This window comes from Microtus oregoni, unplaced genomic scaffold (genome assembly GCF_018167655.1).
Source record: "Microtus oregoni isolate MIOR12 unplaced genomic scaffold, Mior012 000000F_ref0000247, whole genome shotgun sequence".
Taxonomy (NCBI): domain Eukaryota; kingdom Metazoa; phylum Chordata; class Mammalia; order Rodentia; family Cricetidae; genus Microtus; species Microtus oregoni.
In genome coordinates this window covers 20,272,043-20,292,637 of record NW_024543059.1, presented here as the reverse complement: position 1 = coordinate 20,292,637, position 20,595 = coordinate 20,272,043, and the positions used below count along the sequence as shown (strand labels likewise).

Below are 20,595 nucleotides of genomic sequence, written 5' to 3'. Positions count from 1 at the left end.
AAGGGAGATCTTAGCAGGACAGTTCTCATGCAGAATGCCACTCAAAACCAGACATCCAAGGGGCTTGGATGCCAGTGTTGTTGTTGTTTTTTAATATAATCAAAAGGAAAATTAAAAGTCGATTGAATGTTCTCTTCTGTCATAACATGAGAGAAATTGAAAAATTTAAAGATAGCACAATATTCATTGAAATCATTTTGCCAGAGGGAGATTTTAAATTTATAAATAACTGTTGATAAACATGAGCCCTGGAGTTGGGTTCCTTTGTTGTCTTTGAGAACATTTTAGGGAAAAAAAGCAATCCAAGATACAAAGAGCTTAAAAATTATATTTTTTTTCCAAAAAGCAAATCAATCTCATGAAACAAAGTGTACATCCCAGGGCCTCAGTTTGGAGAGATACACAGCAGCAGAGAGAGGCCAGTTAACCTCTTAGCCATCCATTTTCAAAACAAGACAGAACGGAAACCTGTTTGGAATGTGACCAACACCTTCAGAGCAACAGAACTCATTTCATGAACTGATTGGAGAACCATTCCCCCTTTCCTAGTTATAGACTCGATGAACACCCTGCCTGTGTTCATGAACAAGACTAGGCTAATGCTGGTCTGTTTCAGAAGCACCACCCTGAAGGAGGCGGCAGATCACAGCCACACGGCCACACAGCATTCTCTAGGTTCTCTTGGTTTGATGCCTCCTCCAACTTGGGGCTATCATCCAGACCTCCCCATTTACACTGTGCCTTAAAAACTCTGGCACACCCTCGTCTTTACTCTTCTGGCCTTTATTCTTTCATTGCTTCAAGTGAACTGTAAATGGCTGTGTAAGGTGAAAAATAAAAACCAAGCATCCTTCGTGGCCTATCCCAGGATATGTCTACAACACAGGCCAACAAAAAGGCATGAAGGGTGATCTGACTGGGCCCTTGGCTATGCATGTATGTGCTCCCTTCTGACCCAGTCCCTGAAGCCAGTGGCCATACTGTCTTAAGCGTGCTGGTGCAAGAGATTCCCCTACAGGACTCTTATCCCACATGACCGTGCAGGTCTCTGAGGTTCAGCTGCTTTTGACACACCGAGTTCGGGATTGACCTGGGACCTGTCACTGCCATGTTCATGCACTGGACACGTGATCACTTCTGCACTTGTGGGTTGATGATCACAGATACCACAGCCTGCTCAACAGGAACCACACTTCCTCTCTCTCCTGTTTCCAGGAGCAAGGTTCCCATCCACCCAGACCCACATCTGAGCGAGTCTCCTTCACCACAGGCTAAAAGGAATATGAAAGTGCTTCCCATGACAGTGACATCACCATGGGGAACAAAGCCAGAAGGCAGATTTGCAGCTTGTCACGTTATCCCAGGATCTCAAATGTGCATCTTTTAAAGCTGCATTTACTCTCTTTCTGGGGCATCTTTTTCTTAGAACACGCTGTGCATTTTTCTGCACGGTATCAGAATGAGGATTAAAAATGACAATGGATTAATTGCATCCCTTGAATCACTTTATATTTTTGGTGCATTAAAAAAAGGAGAAAAGTGAAAGCCTTGTTAGTGACTGAAGGGTTAACACAGACTCAAGAAGTAGTTAAAAATAGTATCAGAGGATTATACATACAACAGTTGGAAATTCGTACGCTTTGTCATTTTTTTGTTGTTTTTGAAAAAAAATGGTAAAATGTTTGGCAAATGTAAGCAAATGACTTGGGCTATGTTGGGGCTCACAGGCTCTGAGCGGGTCAGTCATAGCCAGGTGAGGCCCACAGCTTCCTGAGGTCGCACTGTGGGGCTAGTGGGGAGGAGGTGCTAGGAGATGGGAAGGGACATGCCCCGCCCAACCCAGCTCCCCCTTGGGCCCTCAGTCTTGATATGGAAATGGAGCTGGTGAGAGGTGCCAACCACAGACTCCAGTCCGGATGGCCCATCAGCATCTCTCAGAGAACTCTGGGGACTTGAACCACACGCAGACTGGGTGAGTGGTCTACACAGTGACCCATATTGCGACAGTTGGAGAAAGGAGTGGAGCTTCCACCCCTCCAACCTGCACCCCGCCCCCACCCTGACGGAGGGAGAGGGTGTCACTAGTGCTGATCCTGGCCATGTTTCCAACTTGAACTTGTGATTTTAGTAGACTCTTTTTTTAAAAAAATGCTTTTAAAGTTTTGCATGTGTGTGCATATCCAGCAACGTCCATCCTCCAAGCTGGCCACAAGTGTTCCCTGAATTTGGCAGTGCCTGTTGCTTGTAGCTGTTGGCATCGTGAAAAACCATGAGGTACCTTCCAAGCAGAGCCCAGCAGTGTGCGTGTCCTCCGGGGCCATCCCATCCTCTCTTTATTCTGAATCCTGACTGACTCTGAATTTTTTGAATAAGACAAAGGTCTTTGTGTCTGTGTGTGTGTGTGTGTGTGTGTGTGTGTGTCTGTCTGTCTGTCTGTTTTTGAAATCCTTTTTCTTTCTCTCTTTTTTATTAAGAAAAATGACCCTTCGTTCACAGAGTTCAGCCCTCCTCCCGTAGTCACTATAAGACGGATTCCATGTTTTCACACCACTCATGGTCCTCCAGGTTATAGATAAACTTTGTCCTATGTGTCTGGTGCGCGGGCACAGGGTCCCTCCCCAGATTGTCTAGGGTCAGAGTAGAGGCAAAGAACTCACTGGTGCTCAGCCCGCCCTCGTGGTTTTTGATGTAGCGTTTATAGTTTTTCCGCAGGCACTGCCACGTGGTGGTGTAGAGGATGAAGGCAAAGGACTTGAGCGCAATGGCGATGCTGACGTACAGGTATCTGTAGACCACGTTGTCGTAGAGGACGCAGGCGCCTTGCTCCCCACAGAAGGTGCTCCAGAACAGACAGGTGGAGTCGATACCAGCCCCGAAGATGAGAGGTGGGGGGATGAAACCTGTCAGAAGGAAGAGATCGTTTCAGATTTTTTGGCTCGGTTGGGCTGTTCACTGCCAAGAAGGGATCTTCCATAGCACTGCTCCGAGAATTCGCTGGATTGCTAGGCTCGACAGTGCGGTGGTTCAAACCGCTGGATCACACATCCTAGTACAGCTTTCGTTATCTAGACAAAGTCATCAAGCTCTCGATGCCCGAGGCTGGCTAAACTAATATATGAAAAGCATTTAGGATGCTATGTGTTGTGCCTGGTAACTATAAACATGAGATAAGTGACAGCTGTCATTATTCTGGGATGGGAAAATGTCTTTCCTGGAGCCTTAGTGTTTGGCAACCTCCCAGAGGGAATCTCAAGGAGATGTGTGGCTCTGTTTACCGCCCTGTTGCGTGGGGTTTGCAGGGCTGTGTGAATGCCCAGTGGAGGGACCAGCGGCCAGAAGTAGAATGTGAAGATGTCATACTGTGTGGGCACATAAACAGACAGAGTTATAGTGTAAAATAGGACATGTGACACACACACTCATGATTAGTGTTGGTCTAGTTATTAAACTGGTGTGAATTCTTTTCATATGGAGTTGATGCCAGATTCCCACAGCAATCATTGTAAATGCTAGACGAGATGAAAACTGTCCCCATTCTTAACGCAGGACCAGGGCAATCTGCTGGTCTATTTGCCTGTTCTCAACCCTTCACTTCAATGCCATTTGACCTGACTTAGACCACCTACAACCATCAAAATCCTGGTGTTTATGTTTATGATACAGCTCTATTGCTACATGTTTGTTTGTTTTCTTTTTTAAAGACACCGTATAGGCTGTACTTAAACTCATGGGCTCATGTGATCTTCCTGCTTCAGTATTCAGTGTAGCTGAATGCCAAGTACTTGGGTCCTTACTGCCATCCTGGGCTCCGTCATGTGCTCTGTGTCTGTGTGTTTGTGTGTGTACACACGCATACATGTGGAAACCAGAGGTTAGCAGCCAGTGTTGTTCAACTGGAATTGCCTACTTTGTTTTCTGAGACAGGGTTTCTGATTTCCTTGGAACTTGCCGGTTTAGTTATGCTGGCTGCTCAGGGACCTTCAGAGAGGCGCCCACTCCCACTGCTTCCCTAGCATTGGGATTACAACCTTTTCTGTTTGTTTTAATATGAGAATCTGGTTCTGCTTGCATGGCAAGCCTGAGGTTTGATTCTCAGCACTGGAAAAAAAAAATCCTAGGTTATTCTGGTCTGTTTTGAGGAGCTTTATTTATAGGTTGGGGGGAAAATGAATAGGTTAACAAGTTACTAATACAAATTCATTGTTCAGAATTTCTAGCACTCCCTGAGGCTAGACTATGGGACCAGCGACCTTCAGTGACAGACCTCAGTTGTGACACATGATGACTGCAATTAGATCAGACACTCACGAGATAGTAGGACTGGAGTGTTCTTTCCAGGGTCAGTCCTGGACATAATACTTCACTTTTCACTAAAGTCTTTCTGAGGATTCGATTATACGCAGATCCTCTGTCCAGAAAAATAGACATATTCTCTAAACCAAGCACATGGCTTAGGGGGTCAGAGAACTGTTTAGTCAACCCACAGTGGACAGAAGTCTTTCAGATGTCTAGATAATACAGCACCACCATACTGAAGGGGTGCATAGGTATGGGAGAGCTGTGTGGAGGCTTCAGCACCTCCCTCACCTCCCTGTTTTAAGATGTGCCTGAACGGATTGCTGGGTTCTATCTTACCTTCTTCAGAACTGAGAGGTTGGCAGAGCTGCCTTCTAGGTCTTGGAGTTTTGGACCTTCTCCTAAGTCTGCTGCTTGTTACCCCAGAGAGGAAACCCCACATGATGGAGTCTAATGGAAGCCCCATTAAACTCCTCAAGCAGCTTGATTTAATAAATATCATAAGCTCAGAATCCCCTACAAGCTGTTCTCTGTTCCTGATGCAGACTTGGGTCCTGTGGAGTGGAAACACGTCTGCTTCACTCCCTGTGGCACCCAGGCTACTTAGGAGCTCATGACTTCCCCACTAACTGGGCTGGAACATGTTCTCCCCCCGCCCCCGTAACACGGAGGGATTTCCATGGCAACTGATGCATATGTGGATGGATCCGTGGCTAAATGGCACTGATTTGACCTATTCTCAGGCACAGTGGGACAGCGTAAATCCATTCACCTTTTCTGTTTCTGCGGTTTTGTTTCGTGATTAGATGCCAAATGCTCTTTCTACCCCTTGTGACCAATCTTGAGATCATTAGCCTTTGCCCTAGTTACTAGTCACCTAGCAGTGAAAAGCCAATATGGAGGGTCACCCTGCTCAAGGGACATCCTGTTGAAAATGTCTGCCACAGGGAGGAGCTAAAATCTAGATATTCTTTATTCCATAATGCATGGATTCTTGGACACATAGCTACATTTGGAAAATCAGGATATATTTTTTAAAGATTTATTTATTTTCATTCTTCAGGGGGACTTGATTGGGGGAGGGGGAGGGAAATGGGAGGCGGTGGCGGGGAAGAGACAGAAATCTTTAATAAATAAAAAAAAGATGTATTTATTTATTATGTATAAAACATTCTGCCTTGATGTATGCCCGTACGCCAGAGGAGGGCGCCAGATCTCAGTACGGATGGTTGTGAGCCACCATGTGGTTGCTGGGAATTGTACACAGAACCTCTGGAAGAGCAGCCAGTGCTCTTAACCTCTGAGCCATCTCTCCAGCCCCCATCAGGATATATTTTTATCCTATCACAGGACGTCTGGAGTATAAGGGAGCCATTTGTTAGTACTTGTTTAAGCTCAAACTCATTGTGCACCTCCTTCATGATCCTGCGTCTGAATGTTTATTTATCATATTCACTTGTCTTTAAGTAGATTATGGGTGCTCTGTGCTCTGAAGGTATCAGTTTTTATTCCATTGCCCGGTTCCTCTAGCAAATGATGATGCCCCCTAAAGAACTAGAAAAAGTCTTCAAGTAGTTGGAAAGCTCAGTGTCTATTAATGTTTTCTATGCTGTACTCAAGATTTTAGAGAACGTTGGTGGTAGAGATGGGAGAGTCGTGACGTAAGGAGCTGGAAACTCCGAGGCATGTCACTTGCTCTCTCAGTGTCTCTGTGAAAAATGGAGCCAATATCACCTTCTAGGGTACAAGTGATTTTGCAAGGGGCCTGACCCATTCATATGGCCAGAGCGTTTGCTAACTCATTCATCTTCTACAGGGAAGTAAGGCGGGGGGGGGGGGGAGGGGGGTCCGAATAAATGCTAGGCTTAGTAAAATAAGAATAGCCTTCATGAGACTTCTTTTGTATTCTACATAAAGCATTAGCTTTCTTTTCTGCTACATTAAACTCCTCCCTTTTATTGGCTTGTAATTCTCTTCCAAAGGGCAGACTCTGAGTTCCAGGCTTGGGGAGACAACACAGATGTCGATCTGAAGCACCTCTTTCCACTGAAAGTCTTTGCTATTCTGGAACTCCCCTGAGAGGTTACTTATCAGATTCCTAGCCCTTTGGCGCTAATTTTCACAAACAGCCATTCATCTGTGTGTGTGTGTATGTATGAAAATCAAAACAAGCTGCCCTCAGAAGATGCTGGCCCACACTTGAGACCAATGGGAGACTTCCATATGATTAGTAAACCAGTCAGCTAAGCACTGGAGAGGCTGCAGCTCCATCCACCGCAATTCCTTTCATAACTCCTAACCTCTCTTACTGTAAAGGGAAAGAGGCCAAGAGCCCAAACCTAGTCATTTGCTTTTCTTCTAATTCAAAGTTCATCAATTTGAGAAGCTTTCAGAGCTTTTCTCTGGGATTTCCAGCGTTACAGAGAACAGGTTATTTATTTACCTTCTGCTAAGCTCCTGGAAGCCCTGTTTTGATGTGCGGAGAGAGAGAAACACACAGGCACTCCATCCCTGCCAATTGTAGAGTTCTCCCTCCTCTGGGCTTGTTAATGCATAGAGAAACTGGGAGCCTGATTTGTAAACACGCTTCCCAGTGTCTGGCAGAATGCCTCTGGCAGCACCGGCAGACACTTGTCAGCAGGAAGAGACACTCTGTCATCAGTGTCCTTGCCGCCCTTTTTTTTTTTTTTTTCAGTCAGTGTGCTCACATCTGGAGGTCCTCCTGGTGAAGGAGGAAATTCTATTCCGTCTCTGTCACTTGGGAACCAGGGGACTTTGGGCAAGTTCCACAACTTCACTGAATCTCAGCCTCTTTATAAAATGGGTACAAGTGTACTTTCTTGGTGTAGGAGTGTATTTCGTGTGTCTGTGTACATGTCTGTGTAAGGGCAGGAGGACATGGAGAACATAGTCAATGTTAAGAGTCTTCCTCAACCCCGTTCCACTTCATTATTTTTGAGACAGAGTTTCTCACTGTTCCTGAAAGTCACCGATGGACTTGCTTGTCAGTGAGTTCCAGACAGCATCCTTTCTCTGTCCCCCAAGTGCTCAGGGGTGACAGGTAAATGCCACCAGGCCAGCCTTTCATATAGGAGCTGGGAATCAAAACTTAGGTCCTCAAGTGCTTCAAGGACTGAACCATCTTCACAGCCCCCAAATTATATTTTATTGTATAGTTAGTTTTTTAAATGAGAAAATATGGGTAGAGGATGCTTACTAATTAGGTTCTGACCCTATTTTTAGGCTTTTGTTCTCAGTCCCTTTGGCTGCTGACCACCCCATTCCCATAGTAACAAATATGTAAGGAAACCTTTCAAGCCAAGAGATTGTGGGTTACCCCTCACCCCTTAATGCTGTGGGACAATGGTCTTTTATCCTATCACTTGTATTATTTTTAATAAAATGCTGATTGGCCAGTAGCCAGACAGGAAGTAGAGGCATGACTATGAGAATTATGGGAAAACGAAAGATTCACCCAGACACAGAGAGAGCCAGACACAGAGCAAGCAAGATGTGACTGCCTCACCGAAAAATGTACCAAGCCACGTGGCTAACAGACAAGAATAATGGGCTAATATAAGATGTAAGAAAGAGTTAATAAGAAGCCTGAGCTACTAGGCAATTAGTTTATAATTAATATAGACCTCTGCATGTTTTCTTTGGGACTGGATGACTGCTGGACCAGGCAGGACAGAAACCCCTGTCAACGCCTTAAGAGAGAGTCTATTTTAGAAGACAATCAGATGTTTCTGGAAGGGAGGCCAGGTATATACATCAGCGTCTCTTCTCATCTGAGTGTCTTCATTGTGATACACCCTTGCTATGAAAGGAGTGGGAGGCAGGGGTGATAGTGGAGTATTTTTGTTAGAAACATCTCCCTTCCCTTTGTGTCTCCTGGGCAGAAACTGGAGTGTGAGACCTGCCTCCATAGGGCGTCACCATATGTGGGCAGAATACATGACAAGCTCAATGCTACTTGCTGTTTCAAAAAATATTAGAAGAATTAAATCTTCCTTATACTCTAGCTCACATATGTGTACACACATATATACACATGCTATATATATATGTGCACATGCAACACATATACACATACTATGTATGAGCAAAACCCTCTATGCTGCTTAAGGAGACTGTCTCCGCTTTTCTGAAATCTATTAACAGAGATTAACCCTCAAGGCCCTACATCTCTTGGCTCTTTTATTCCTTCTCATGGCTGAAAAGGCAAGGCCTATTCATATACTGTGGTCTCAACTTAAAGAGTGAATTGAAAGGCTTTTGTGAGAAAAAAATAAATCCACGTTCCTTTACAGGACAAAAACAGAGGCCGAAAACGGCTGTGCCATTTACATTTATAGAAAGATAATGGTTCTTCTTCTGCTTACCTGCCAAGACTCGAATTCACCCCGGATTCCATTCAACCCAGAGCAATTACTGTTAGCGGCGGCTCCAGCTAGAGGGGAATGTCGAAATGTGTATTCTCCTGAAAAGATTGACGCATTCCTCTCCTTCAGCGGTGCCGAGAGAGGGATGGGACTATTGACACCAGCAGGTGCTTTCCAGGGACACCTGCCACTCACTTTTCTCAATTCTGAGAACTCAGCAGCTACTGCATCCTCACCTCATTCGTGGGTCCTTTGTTAAAAAAAAAAAAAAGTCTGGAAAGTTCCAGAGCTTAGGTAGTCTACCAAGGCCACCTAGACAGGAGTGACAGTGAGCTGTGCCTGGCTGTAGAGGGCTCAGTGGTCAAAGCGCTATCCCTCTTGGCCATGTAAGAGAAATGGACTCTCTGTGTATGAACGGCACGTCATATAGCCTGCTGTGAAGCCCGTGTCCAACAACTACTTATGAATTAAAGAGGAACAGAGGGCTGGGGAAGAGTCCTTCTTGCTTCCTGGATACCGACTCCTGCTCCTGCCCAAATGGGGCCCTTGAGTGCACCGTGTTTCCCTTCTCTAATAAAAGCACAAGCTGATGTGTGTGCTTCTTCTTGCCTGTGCATCTCCTCGATTCTAGGCCATGCCCAGAGCCAGAGCTCAACAAACCCACGAAGATCTGCATCAGGTTTCTAAGAAATGCCTCCCCAGAGTCATGCATGATTCAAAGACAAGACCTAAGACCCAAGGCCAGGATGCCCAGGAAGGAACACGCATGTGCAGATGCATACGAAGGACCTTCCAGTGCTGGCTGTCTAGCAGCTTAGCTCTGTGGAACTCTGCATGGTGATTGGTGGGTGGAGATTTCATGGTGAATCCAGCCTGCTTTGCTCGATACCTTTGAGACCTCTGGTTGGTTAGCATCTGTTCTGTTGGTCCATTCAGGGCTTCCCAGTATCATAGGACCCGAACTTAAACCTCAACATCATCTTGTTCTCTTGTTTCTTCTTCGCTCAAATCTACTTAGCTGGTTACAGATATGGGGAAGTGGTTTAATAGGCACTGTCTCCACGTCATGGCGGTCATTGCTTTCTGCCTTCTAGGCTTCCTGCTCTAGTCTCGATCAATAGATTTTCACTTTGATCAATGTATTTTCACTTTGATATGCATGTACGTGTGTGTGTGTGTGTGTGTGTGTGTGTGCTTCATTAATTTTTACCTTTTCTTTTGGAGACAAGGTCTTTCACTGAATTTGGAGTCTATCTAGTTGTTCGGGCTGGCTGGCCAGCGGTCTTCCTACCCCTACCTCTGCAGAATTGAATTATAGCTTTTTATATGGGTTCTGGGGATTCCTAACTCAGGTTCTTGTGTTTCTGTTAGAAGTGCTTTACCAACTAAGCCATCTTCTCCACAGCCACACCTTGATGCCTTTGATGAACTGTCCTGCATCCCGCCAGCCTTCCTGCCAGGCTGATCTCCCCTAATCAGACCACCGAATGTATGTCCACGCTCCCATCTGAGGCCCCCCCTCTGCCCCACAGCTGAGTGCAGTCTTTCCCCTTGAAATGCAATGTGCTCTTTAACTCTGCTCATAGGAAGCCTTCCTGCTTTGCCCCTACCTGCTCCACCCCTGCTTCCAGGATCCTAAAGGCAGGATGGTATCTCTGGCTCCTCACATTCTTTGTGGAACCCAGAGCCTCAGACACAAGTCCCCGTGCATGTTTGTGTCCAGGGATTTGAGTTGATGTGACATCCATGGTAGGAAGTTGACCTCAGGGGCCATTTACTTTTTGCTTTAGCAGGGCCGGGGAATCAAACCCGTGGCTTTCCACTTGCAAGTAAGCACTCTACCACTGAACAATACCACCAATCCCAGGATCAGACCCCATGAGCAAATGGGTGGCCTATAACCTAGACATAAGAGCAGTGATCAGGGCATTTGTGATAGTAGGAAGGAGGTGGGATCTACCGCACCAGGATTTCTGCTGAGGGAGCATCCAGGTCATTCTGAGTTAAATGACCCTTCTCCAGCTCTGTGGCCTGCTGCTCCACTTCAGGCACTGGCCTGGGTGACATGACCTGGACATGTGTTCCCACACTCTGGCCTTTTACTGGCTCTCAGTGTTGAGGCAGCTTGCCCTGTTTCTGTCTGGTCAGTCATGCCTCAGGTTTTGTTATGTCTTAGCGCTGCTCCACCTAAGATATTAAAGCAGATGCAGTCACTTGGGCCACAATTCCTATATTCCCATTCCATCAAGTTCTTACGACTCCTTTATCCCTTTGTCCCTTTCTGTAGCCTCCTATTTTACCTCTTCTTTATCTAGGCCAGGAATTACCATCAATCATGTTAGCTTCACTTTGGCCACTAGCCTCATTTTTTTTTAAAAGAAGGTCTCATGTAGCCCAGGCTTGCTATGTAGCCCTACATGACGTTGAACCTCTGATCTTCCTGTCCCTGCCTTCCTCTTTCTGGGACTATATCATCAAGCCTGGCTTTATATAGTGCTGGAGATCAAAGCCATCTTTGATGGCTACATGTATTCTAATGGTTGAGCTACCTTCCTGGAACTGAGCATCCTTACTTTTCTTGCTTTGCGCTCCTTGCACCTCACCTACCACTGATACCGCTAACTGCCATCTTATTTCTGCCCTAGGGAAGTTCTCAGCCCACAGTGCCACTGAGGTCTCTGCTCTTCTCCATTGGTGCCTAAAATCAATCAGGAAACTAACGTTACCTTCACTTCTGGATCCTGCAATTCTTTTCTATCCTGTCCGTAGCCCAGTGCGGTCTTCCATGCCAACGTACTTCCTTCTGCCCTGATGTATTCTTGGCCTTATACACCCCTGTTGAGTATGACAGCCACTGGCCACATGAGGCTACATTAATGGAAACCAATCAAGGTTGAATACAGCAGTCCACCCAAGCCATCTTTCAAGTGCTCAAAATAGGATGAGATAAAGAACATTTCTGTTGTCACCCCAGGACAGCCCAGCCATGGTCCATGCCTCTCCTCACCTGCCTCTTGGGTCATCTGCCTATCTCAAACACCGGTATCTCCAACCTATCTTCCTGCATACTTTACACCATCCATGGACTGTCCAAAATACACAATATAACGCAAATACTATATTAGGCAGCTTATACTATTGTTTAAGAAGTGGTGACATAAAAAGCCAGTGTGGGCATGCTCAGTATGGATACTATGTTCTTTTGGTGTGCTGAATTTGTCTATTTGAAACTTGCAGAGGTGGAAGGCCAACTGAACTTCAATTCAAAGACCAAGTCATGAAGGGCCATCCCCATTAACTTTTAATCCAGTATCTCAACACAAAACCCTCTCTCCACTCTAACTTGACCATACCTTATTAGGAAATTGGACAGAATCCCTTTCTGAGGTACACAGTGACGCTTGTCCCTGCCTTGGTACAGCCTATCTATCTATCTATCTATCTATCTATCTATCTATCGCTTCTATTTGTCCAAAGAGAAAAAGATCAAAGCTACCTAAGTGACAGGAGACCTTTCTCATCAAGTTCCTAGCTTACCACCTTCACCAACCCCGGGTTACGCTATCTCTGCCCCACCCCACTCCCCTCACCAAGATCTAAGGATCCTGGAAGGTTTATCCCTGTAGGCCCCCCTGTCTAAAGCACTCTTCCTATATATCTTCACAATCTTACTCTCTGCTCAGGATATCATGCCCGAATCCCAAGGTAAAAGTGAGGTGGCCCTTCCCCAAGTCACTGTTGTCCCAGCGCAGACTCCAGCACAGATCTCGCCACACTCAACTTCAATGTCCCCATTGTATTCCCATTACCCATATGGGGCACCACGAAGGCTGGCGGTGTCATAGGATCTGATTTATTCATTGGCCTCGGATTAACAATAATGGCCATTAATCTTATAGGGTTCTGGAGGAGATGGAATTAGGCCAGATGCCGAGACTTTTCTGCTAAGCCGCTTTTAATTAAACCATGAGACAGTGTCATATCCTCTTACCGCAGGGGTTTTCCAAACTGATTTGTGACCCATAATGGGCAATAGGATCAATATGCTGGGTCATGACCAACTTTCATAAAGTATGGAGTGGAATAGAGAATATGTGAATGTGTTGCACACGTTTTCCCATGAAATTTTTGTCTCAGCTATATCTATGCATATGCATGTGTGTAATGGGCCATAATGATAAAGTTATCTCTTGTTCTGGCTTACAGTCATAGAAATGGAAACGTCCCTGTTCCCAATGGTGCCTGCTTTCCCTGAGGCAGATAGACAGATTGCGTTGACTGACTTCAGAGCGGTGAGTGTTTATCTTAAGTGCATCACCTTAAGATACATCAGTTTTCGGTTTTGTCTTCAGTTATTCTATAATTTTCAGAAACGTCTTATTCTTTTAAAATTTTTGGGCTATCAAAATTATTATGAAGGATCCTGTTTTCGCATATATGTGTGTATGCATCTGGCTATGGCCTGGAAGCTCAGAATAACAGAAGCGTTACAGAAATGTCAGCTGGTGTAACTATCATGGAATGGTTCTATCACTTTCCCAAAAGGAGGCTTTTTAGATTGTTGGTATGCCCATCTATCTACCTATCCTTGTTGGTATACACATCTATCTACCTATCCTTGTTGGTATGCCCATGTATCTACCTATCCTTGTTGGTATGCCCATCTACCTACCTATCCTTGGTGCTGGTCCTCAGGCACTGTCCACATGTCCACATTTTGTCGGAGATGGGGTCTCTCATTACCTTGGGACTCTTCCCCATAGGCTAGGCCAGTGGTTTTCAACCTTCCTAATGCTACGGCCTTTAATATAGTTCTTCATGTTGTGGTGACCCCTGATCATAAAATCATTTTTGTTTCTTCTTCAGAACTGTAATTTTGATACTGTTATGAATCATAATATAAATATCCACTATGCAGGATATCTGATATGTGACCCCTGTGAAAGAGTTGTTCAGCTCCAAAGAGGTCACGATCCACAGGCTGAGACCTGCTGGGCTAGGTGCTAGCCTGGTGTTTCCCGGGATCCACCTGTCTCTATTTCCTGAGTCACTGTTGTTAGGATTATTGGCATGCACCATGGTACCTAGCTTTATACATGGGCTCAGGGGATCAGAACACGGGTTCTCATGCTTGTGACATTGTATATGGGCTCAGGGGATCAGAACACGGGTCCTCATTCTTGTGACGTTGTATATGGGCTCAGGGGATCAGTACATGGGTTCTTGTTCTCGTGAGGCAAGTCCTTTACTGCCCAGGACATCTCCCAAGCCCTGGTGTTTCAGATCATGTGCAGACTCTTTAACATGGTTTAGAGATGCAGTGGCCGCTACAGAAGCTCTACAGATGAGGGTATAACATCCACTTTCTTTTGAGCCGATATGGAGAAACTCTCAAGGGCAGGGCTGTGGTCACCTGTCTTGGTATGGCCTGGGTGCTTGGGAAATGTCATCTTGTGGCATCACTATCTGTGGGATAGTTCTAACACTTTCCAAAAGGAGGACTGCTAACTTATTGGTATTTCATGTCCATCTATCTCTCCAGCTACTTGACCACTGAAGGCAGGAGACGTGATAACACATTTGGCTCCACTTCCAATGGCACCCACAAAAGATCGCCATCATTGTATCTATGGTGGTAGAAGTTTGCAAGCTACCACAATTTCCCAGGAACACCCACGTTTAATTTGAAAGATGGATTAATGTTTGTCATCTGGGGCATCTCCACAGCTATGTATTTCTATTTCTGATGAAACAAATAAGATACTGAAGCCATTTATATCCCTTCCCCCACCCCATACATCAACACACACTGATCCTGAGACCTGCGACACAGGGAACAGGGATGATGATGGGGATGATTATTACCACAGAAAATGGAGGCAGAAACTCTTGGGGTGTTTCCTTTATCATTTATACAGGAATTAACAGTATTATAAAAGTAATATATCTGTATAGATCGTCAAAAGTTTCAACTTAGAAAATATAAAATCCTATTATTTAAAGCTATCTGGTACCATTTTGATGTTTACCTTCCCAATATTTTTCCATATTTATTCATACTTTATAAACATCTGAATCTATTGGAGAGTAGGCCACCTTTGTCCCTTCCACATGTCCTTTCTAAGTCTAGACACATTCTTCTTTCCAGAACTTAAAAGGGAGGCATGGTTCCCACCAGGATTGCAGACCATCACCGAATTAACTAATTCCCGGCTGCTGGGCATTGGTGCCGATGGAAAAAAATGCTTTTACAAACCTCACGTTTCCAATGCCAGATCGTTGTGCCTATCCAAGACTACAGACTGCCAGGGAGAGCTTTATGCTCACTCTTAAGGTAACAGCCACAGTTACCTCCCTTTCTGCCCTCAGTTCCCATGTAAAGTTCACTCAAATCATTTTGACCTTGGTTTTGAAAAGCAGATATTTGTGACTTAACAGCATGGAATCAGGAGAGAAATGTGACAGAGGTGGGGTCAGGCCACTTGTTGGAAGCTCAAGGTAATCAAATACATTTGGGGAAACCCGAAAGGCTGCAAGGTGATGGGTTTGTGGCCTCTTATGGGAGGCGGCTCATAAGGCAAACCTGTCTCAGGCTGCCCAAGGGCCTTCTTAATGGAAGTTTCTAGTCAGTTTGACACAAGTTAGAGCCTAAGGCAAACCTGTCTCAGGCTGCCCAAGGGCCTTCTTAATGGAAGTTTCTAGTCAGCTTGACACAAGTTAGAGCCGTCTGGAAAGAGAGAACCTCATTTGCAAACAATGCCTCTACTAGGTTGACCGGTAGGCAAGTCTGTGGGACAATTTCTTGACTGATGATGGATTTGAGTAGACACAGCTCACCGTAGCTGGTATCACGCCTACGCATGTGGCTTTGTACTGTGTAGGAACGCAAACCAAGCAGGCCTGCAAACAGTGTTCACCCACGGCCTCTGCTTCGGTTCCTGCCTTCACGTTAGGCTCAGTGATAGGCTGCGATCCATGTACGCCAAACAAACCCTTCCCTCCCCCAAGTTTCTTTGGGTCATGGTGCATGGTGCTTATTCTAGTAATAGAAAGCAAATTAGGACCACATTGTACCACTAAAAGTTTCCTCCCTTTCGGTGCCACTGTCTTTTCACCATAGCTAATGCAAATTCAGGGCGGCATGAGGACCCAAGTGGGTATTATGTGAGGCCTGTGATGTGAGGTCAGGGATCTAGAATGGTGCTGTCTGAACTTGGAGCAAAATGTTCAGCTTTCAGGTGATGGTGAGTTTTGAAATCTGTCAACGTGCCAGACCTAGAATCACCTGAGAAATCAGTCTCAATGCAGGGCTGTCTGGATCAAGCTGGCCTATGGGCCTGGCTGTGGGGAACTGCCTTGACTATGTTATTTGAAGTGGGGACAGCCCCTTGGTGTGTCCCTGTCCCATGGAGTTTGGGTCCTTCACAGCACACAGATGGGAAGATGGGAGAGGCAGGCGCACATCAGCACATAGGTGCTCATTCCCTCTCTACTCTCAACTACGGAGGCGGCCAGCTGCTTCAGGTTCCTGCTGCCCCCATCTCTGGCAATGACGGACTGTAAGCGGAATACACCCTTTCTCCCCTAAAGTTGCTTGTGTCGGGGTGCCTTGTTATCGCAACAGGAATCAAACGTGGGAGACAGATAAGCAAACATCATAGAAAAAAAAAAAAGAGGCCGACTCAGGAACGGGGACAATTTCACCAACTCTCACTTACCTGGTTATACACATCCAGTGCATTATGGAGGGGGTAAAAAGAGACAATACGTACCCAACAAACGAAGGAGGAGAAAAAGAACTCCCAACGCGTAAGACTTGAGTTCAGGGCTGACTGTCCTATGTAGAAAAGAGACGGAGGGGAGAAAAAAGATTCTTATCACTCCAGTTTAATGAACAGACCCAGAGCTATTTGTTGCTGTCCATTAGATCCTCCCTTAGAAAATGACTAATCGGTTTCCTTCTCTTTTTTTTTCCTTGCCCAAAGTCTAAAAAATGACTGCAACTGTGGGGCCAAGATAAGTTTAGAAATTAGGTGGGTTTTTTTTTTCTACCTTAAATAACTTGGGCTTGAAGGGCTGGATGAGGTCTATACTTAGAGCGGTGTCCTTTTGTTCCAGGGAAGAATCACCATAGGTGGGTGGGTAAGGGATGTGCAATGTGGGACACCAGCTCAGCAAATTTCTGAAAAGCAGCCAGAACCGTGAACACCTTCACCATTCTGGGGGCCGTTTGTAAGACCCACCAGGTCTGCATGCATTGGCATCCCGGGTGGGAGAGCTGGGACGCAAGTGTGTGTACCGAGTTTTAGTGCCTTGTAATCTTTATTGGTTCCCCCTGCTGGCCACTAGACTCTGCTTTGAGCTGACTCAATCGTCCTGACCTGGGTTGCCCCATGTATTGTCCCTAAGAATGATCTCACATGCTCTCCAGAGTGTGGCGTGTTTGGAAGGGGAGTAACGGTGGAGCCAGTTTAAGAGTGATGACAGATTTTAGACAGGTTATATTATCCACACAGAGGATAATGCCTCTTACGCTTCCAGCTGGGATTTATTCAACGCTTGCCTTCTCTCCTCAAGGCTAAGAACAACTTGCCTTGTGGTTACTTCTGCGATCTCAACCACACTTACTTAGCTCTAGCACCCCGCCTGTGCTGAGGGAATACATAAGTGGGCAACAAGCTGGGCAGATGTCTCTGATTTACCACCCAGGGAACCTCTACCTGTGGTTTTGTGGTGAAGGACTCTGAGGGAAAGAGATTGGACAAGATACACATGGGTGGGCTTTGGGTTATGCAGAGTGTCACCTCTTTATCTCTGTCACCACTGTGTCTCCTTAGGGGAGGAGAAAGGGTGTATGTGACTACACCTCTTGAAAGACTTGGCCAGGCATGGAGCCAGTCATTATGGCTGAATCTTACACGTGCTGGAGCATTTTAGTACGACTGGAGGACTAGAGACCAGAGCCACATGGTGAAATGAGGTTGTGGGAGTAGGGTCTGTAGAAAATAAAGGTTAGGAGCAGAATTACTCATGGAGTATCTGGTATAATAGGTACATATTATTGTCTATTGTCTGGGTGGTGTGAGAGAGAAGAGTATCAGAAGTCAATGCCGGATGTCTTCCTCAGTTCCTCTCTTCCTTGTTTTTGAGCCAGGGTCTTTTACTGAACCTAAGTTCCAAAAACTTGCTCATCCTAGCATTAGGGTTCCATCAGGGTCACTGTGTCTGGTATTTATGTGGGTGTTGGGAATATAAACTCAGGTTCTGGTACTTGTAACATATAACTGACCGAGTAATGTTCCCAGGCCTAGAATAATATCCCTAAATGATCCCAAGGTCATTTATCCAGCAACCCATTGACAGTCATGCAGTGGTCTGTGACTTAGGTTGAGCCTTGCTGTGCGTGCTTCCGGCTTCTTGTTATAACAGGTCAAAAGTGACCATACAACCAAAAGAAATTGCATATATGCTATAGACGGACACTTTCTCGTCCCCAAATTCTTCCATTCAAGCCTAACCCCTAAAGTGATAGTGGGACCTTTGAGAGGTGCTTAAATCCTGAGGGTGGGGCCTGTAGGAATAGATTAGTGCCCTTCTGGGGACAAACGTCTAAGATCTTTTCACCACCTTGGGACACAAAGAGAATCTGTCATCTCTGTACCAGAAGTGGCCCTCACCAGTTAACCTAGCCTTGCTCTTCAACATCCTGGTCTCCAGACCGGAGAGAAACAAATTCCTATTGTTTATAAACTACCGTGTCTATATAGTATTTTGTCATAGGAGTCTGCAAAGACTATGCAACAGTAGCTTTTATAATGTTTGCCAAATTCTAAGATTTCTAGTAAAACCAACAGGTTTTACTATTCTCGGGGAAATGCAACACATCTTTTTAATTATGGAGAGTGTGGTCCAGATGCATGACCTCAGTGCAGCATGTTTCTGACCTCCACTGAGTCACCACCTCAGGGCTCTGGTTGACAAGCCAGATACATCTCTGGGCAGAACTATGGCTCTTTGGAAGACACACATAACAAAACCCAAGTCCCTCATGTTGTTCCTGCTCCATGGCTACAGATTTGGCACTTTCATTCTTTAGGCTTCACTTGAAAGACACACAAATAAAGGCAGATCTCCTTATCAAGAAAACATACTGCTATAATGAGCTAGGGTGTTTATCACTTGCAATGCGATTTCCTTTCAGCTGGCATGTCACCGGGAACAAAGTGAGGAAGGTGCTAAGATCTTTCTTCATATCCTGCGGAGAGGCTGGTTCGTCTAAGAACCAGGGATCTTAGTTAGGAAAAAATGGAGGGCTCAGGCAGGATGTTAAATATCTGGGAAAGACCAGGGATGCAGGCTTAGCATCATTAACATACCGGCTGTGAGACCCTGAGAATATTGTGTGGTCACTGGTTGGACCAGTTTCTTCATAGGTAAAACAGGAATGTTTGCAAGGGCGCAAATGCAGCAATTTCAAATAAGGGCCCAGAGATGAGACTTAACATCAGCCCAGTGACCATCCGCTTTCCGGCTTCCTTCTCAGCATTCTTTTTAAATATGCTGTGTGTATATGTGTGCATGCGTGCGTGCGTTCATGTGTGTGTGTGCGCATATGCTCACATGCACACATACAAGTGCATGTTTGTTTGTATAGGGGCCAGAAAACAACTTCAGGAGTCATTCTTATGAATGGCATCCATCTTCTTAGAGACAAAGACTCCCATGTGCAGGAAGTGCATCGGTTAGGCTAGGCTGGCCGGCCAGCGAACCCCAGGGATCCTCCCGTCTTTCCATCTTTCCACTTCCCCACTGTTGGGATTACAAATATGCCTCACCATGCCTGATATTTTTACAAGGGTTCCGGCAAATGAACTGGGGTCTTCATGCTTGTGAAGTCAGCGCTTTGCCAAGTGAGCCCCTTCCTCAGTCTCACTTCCTCCACTGTCCCTGTTGACAACCCCTGGCCAGCATAAGAATGAGTCCAACAGCTTTGGATCAGGCAAGGACTGGTAAATTATCTGCTGTGGTCAGCCTGCGTGGGGCAGCCTTATTCCTGCCTAGAATTTCGGTGCCGGCAAGCTAGAGTGTAAAAGGGATGGAAGGATGCACAGGATCCCTTCTCAACAGGAATGTGAACATGTGCCTACAGCTAACAAGGGGTTCATAGATCTACGTGGTCAGCATAGGTCATTGAGACCATCAGCTCTTGATCCATCTAAAAAGAACCCAGCATTGCCTGAAAAGCGGCAAAACCTGTTTATCAAGAGGAGGCTTGGAGACAGCTGAAATCTCCATAGTGAAAATTTTACCATGAGTGGGAACTCATGGGGAGGGAAAGGAGTGGAGCGGCCACGACTAAGGGTGGTTAGGGTCCCTCTTCCCATCTCTGGTGCCTTCTGCGTGTGAGTACTGCAATACGGTTTCAGGAGAATTTCTAATGAAAAACAAACTGCTCATAATACAGTCAGCATAAACTCATACGTGAAACCCGATGGGGTTTGTTCATATGCATATTATATATAATCGCCTTCCACGGACGTACAGTTTTAAATTCAATGGCTCATTTCATAAACACTTCTCACAGCCTTAAGATTTTTCATTATTCCTGGAACTGCAGTTCCATAATTTAACTCACTGCTTCGATTCAGGTGTTTCTGCCATTATAGTTAACGTTGTAATAAAAAATCTGTCTGTATTGAGCTTTTTTTTTTTCTTGTAGAGAGGTATTTCCTTGAGATAAATGGCCAGGAATGGGGGTAGGTTACTGTAAGGGCCTGAATATTTTTATGGCTCTTGACTTAGACTGGCATATTGCATTTCTGAGTGGACTGATAGGCTTTTCAACGCCACTAGCAAAAAGTGATTCGACTTACTTGACCACAGCCCTCCAAAGCACTGGGATGAATTTGTTGAA

General features: G+C 45.5%; 1 protein-coding gene across 2 annotated transcripts in view; it reads right to left on the bottom strand.

The window, feature by feature from the left end:
- The window catches only part of Slco3a1 (solute carrier organic anion transporter family member 3A1), a 279,076-nt gene that overhangs the window by 6,289 nt on the left and 252,192 nt on the right, over positions 1-20,595 (bottom strand). The window contains exons 9-10 of one of the 2 annotated variants that reach the window (XM_041650139.1): positions 16,454-16,518; positions 2,658-2,900 (exon numbers count right to left, since the gene is read on the bottom strand). In XM_041650139.1, coding sequence (XP_041506073.1) covers positions 2,658-2,900; positions 16,454-16,518 — 308 coding nt within the window. Of the gene's footprint in view, positions 1-310; positions 2,901-16,453; positions 16,519-20,595 lie in introns of those variants that run through there. The other variant, XM_041650131.1, reaches the window with a different exon arrangement.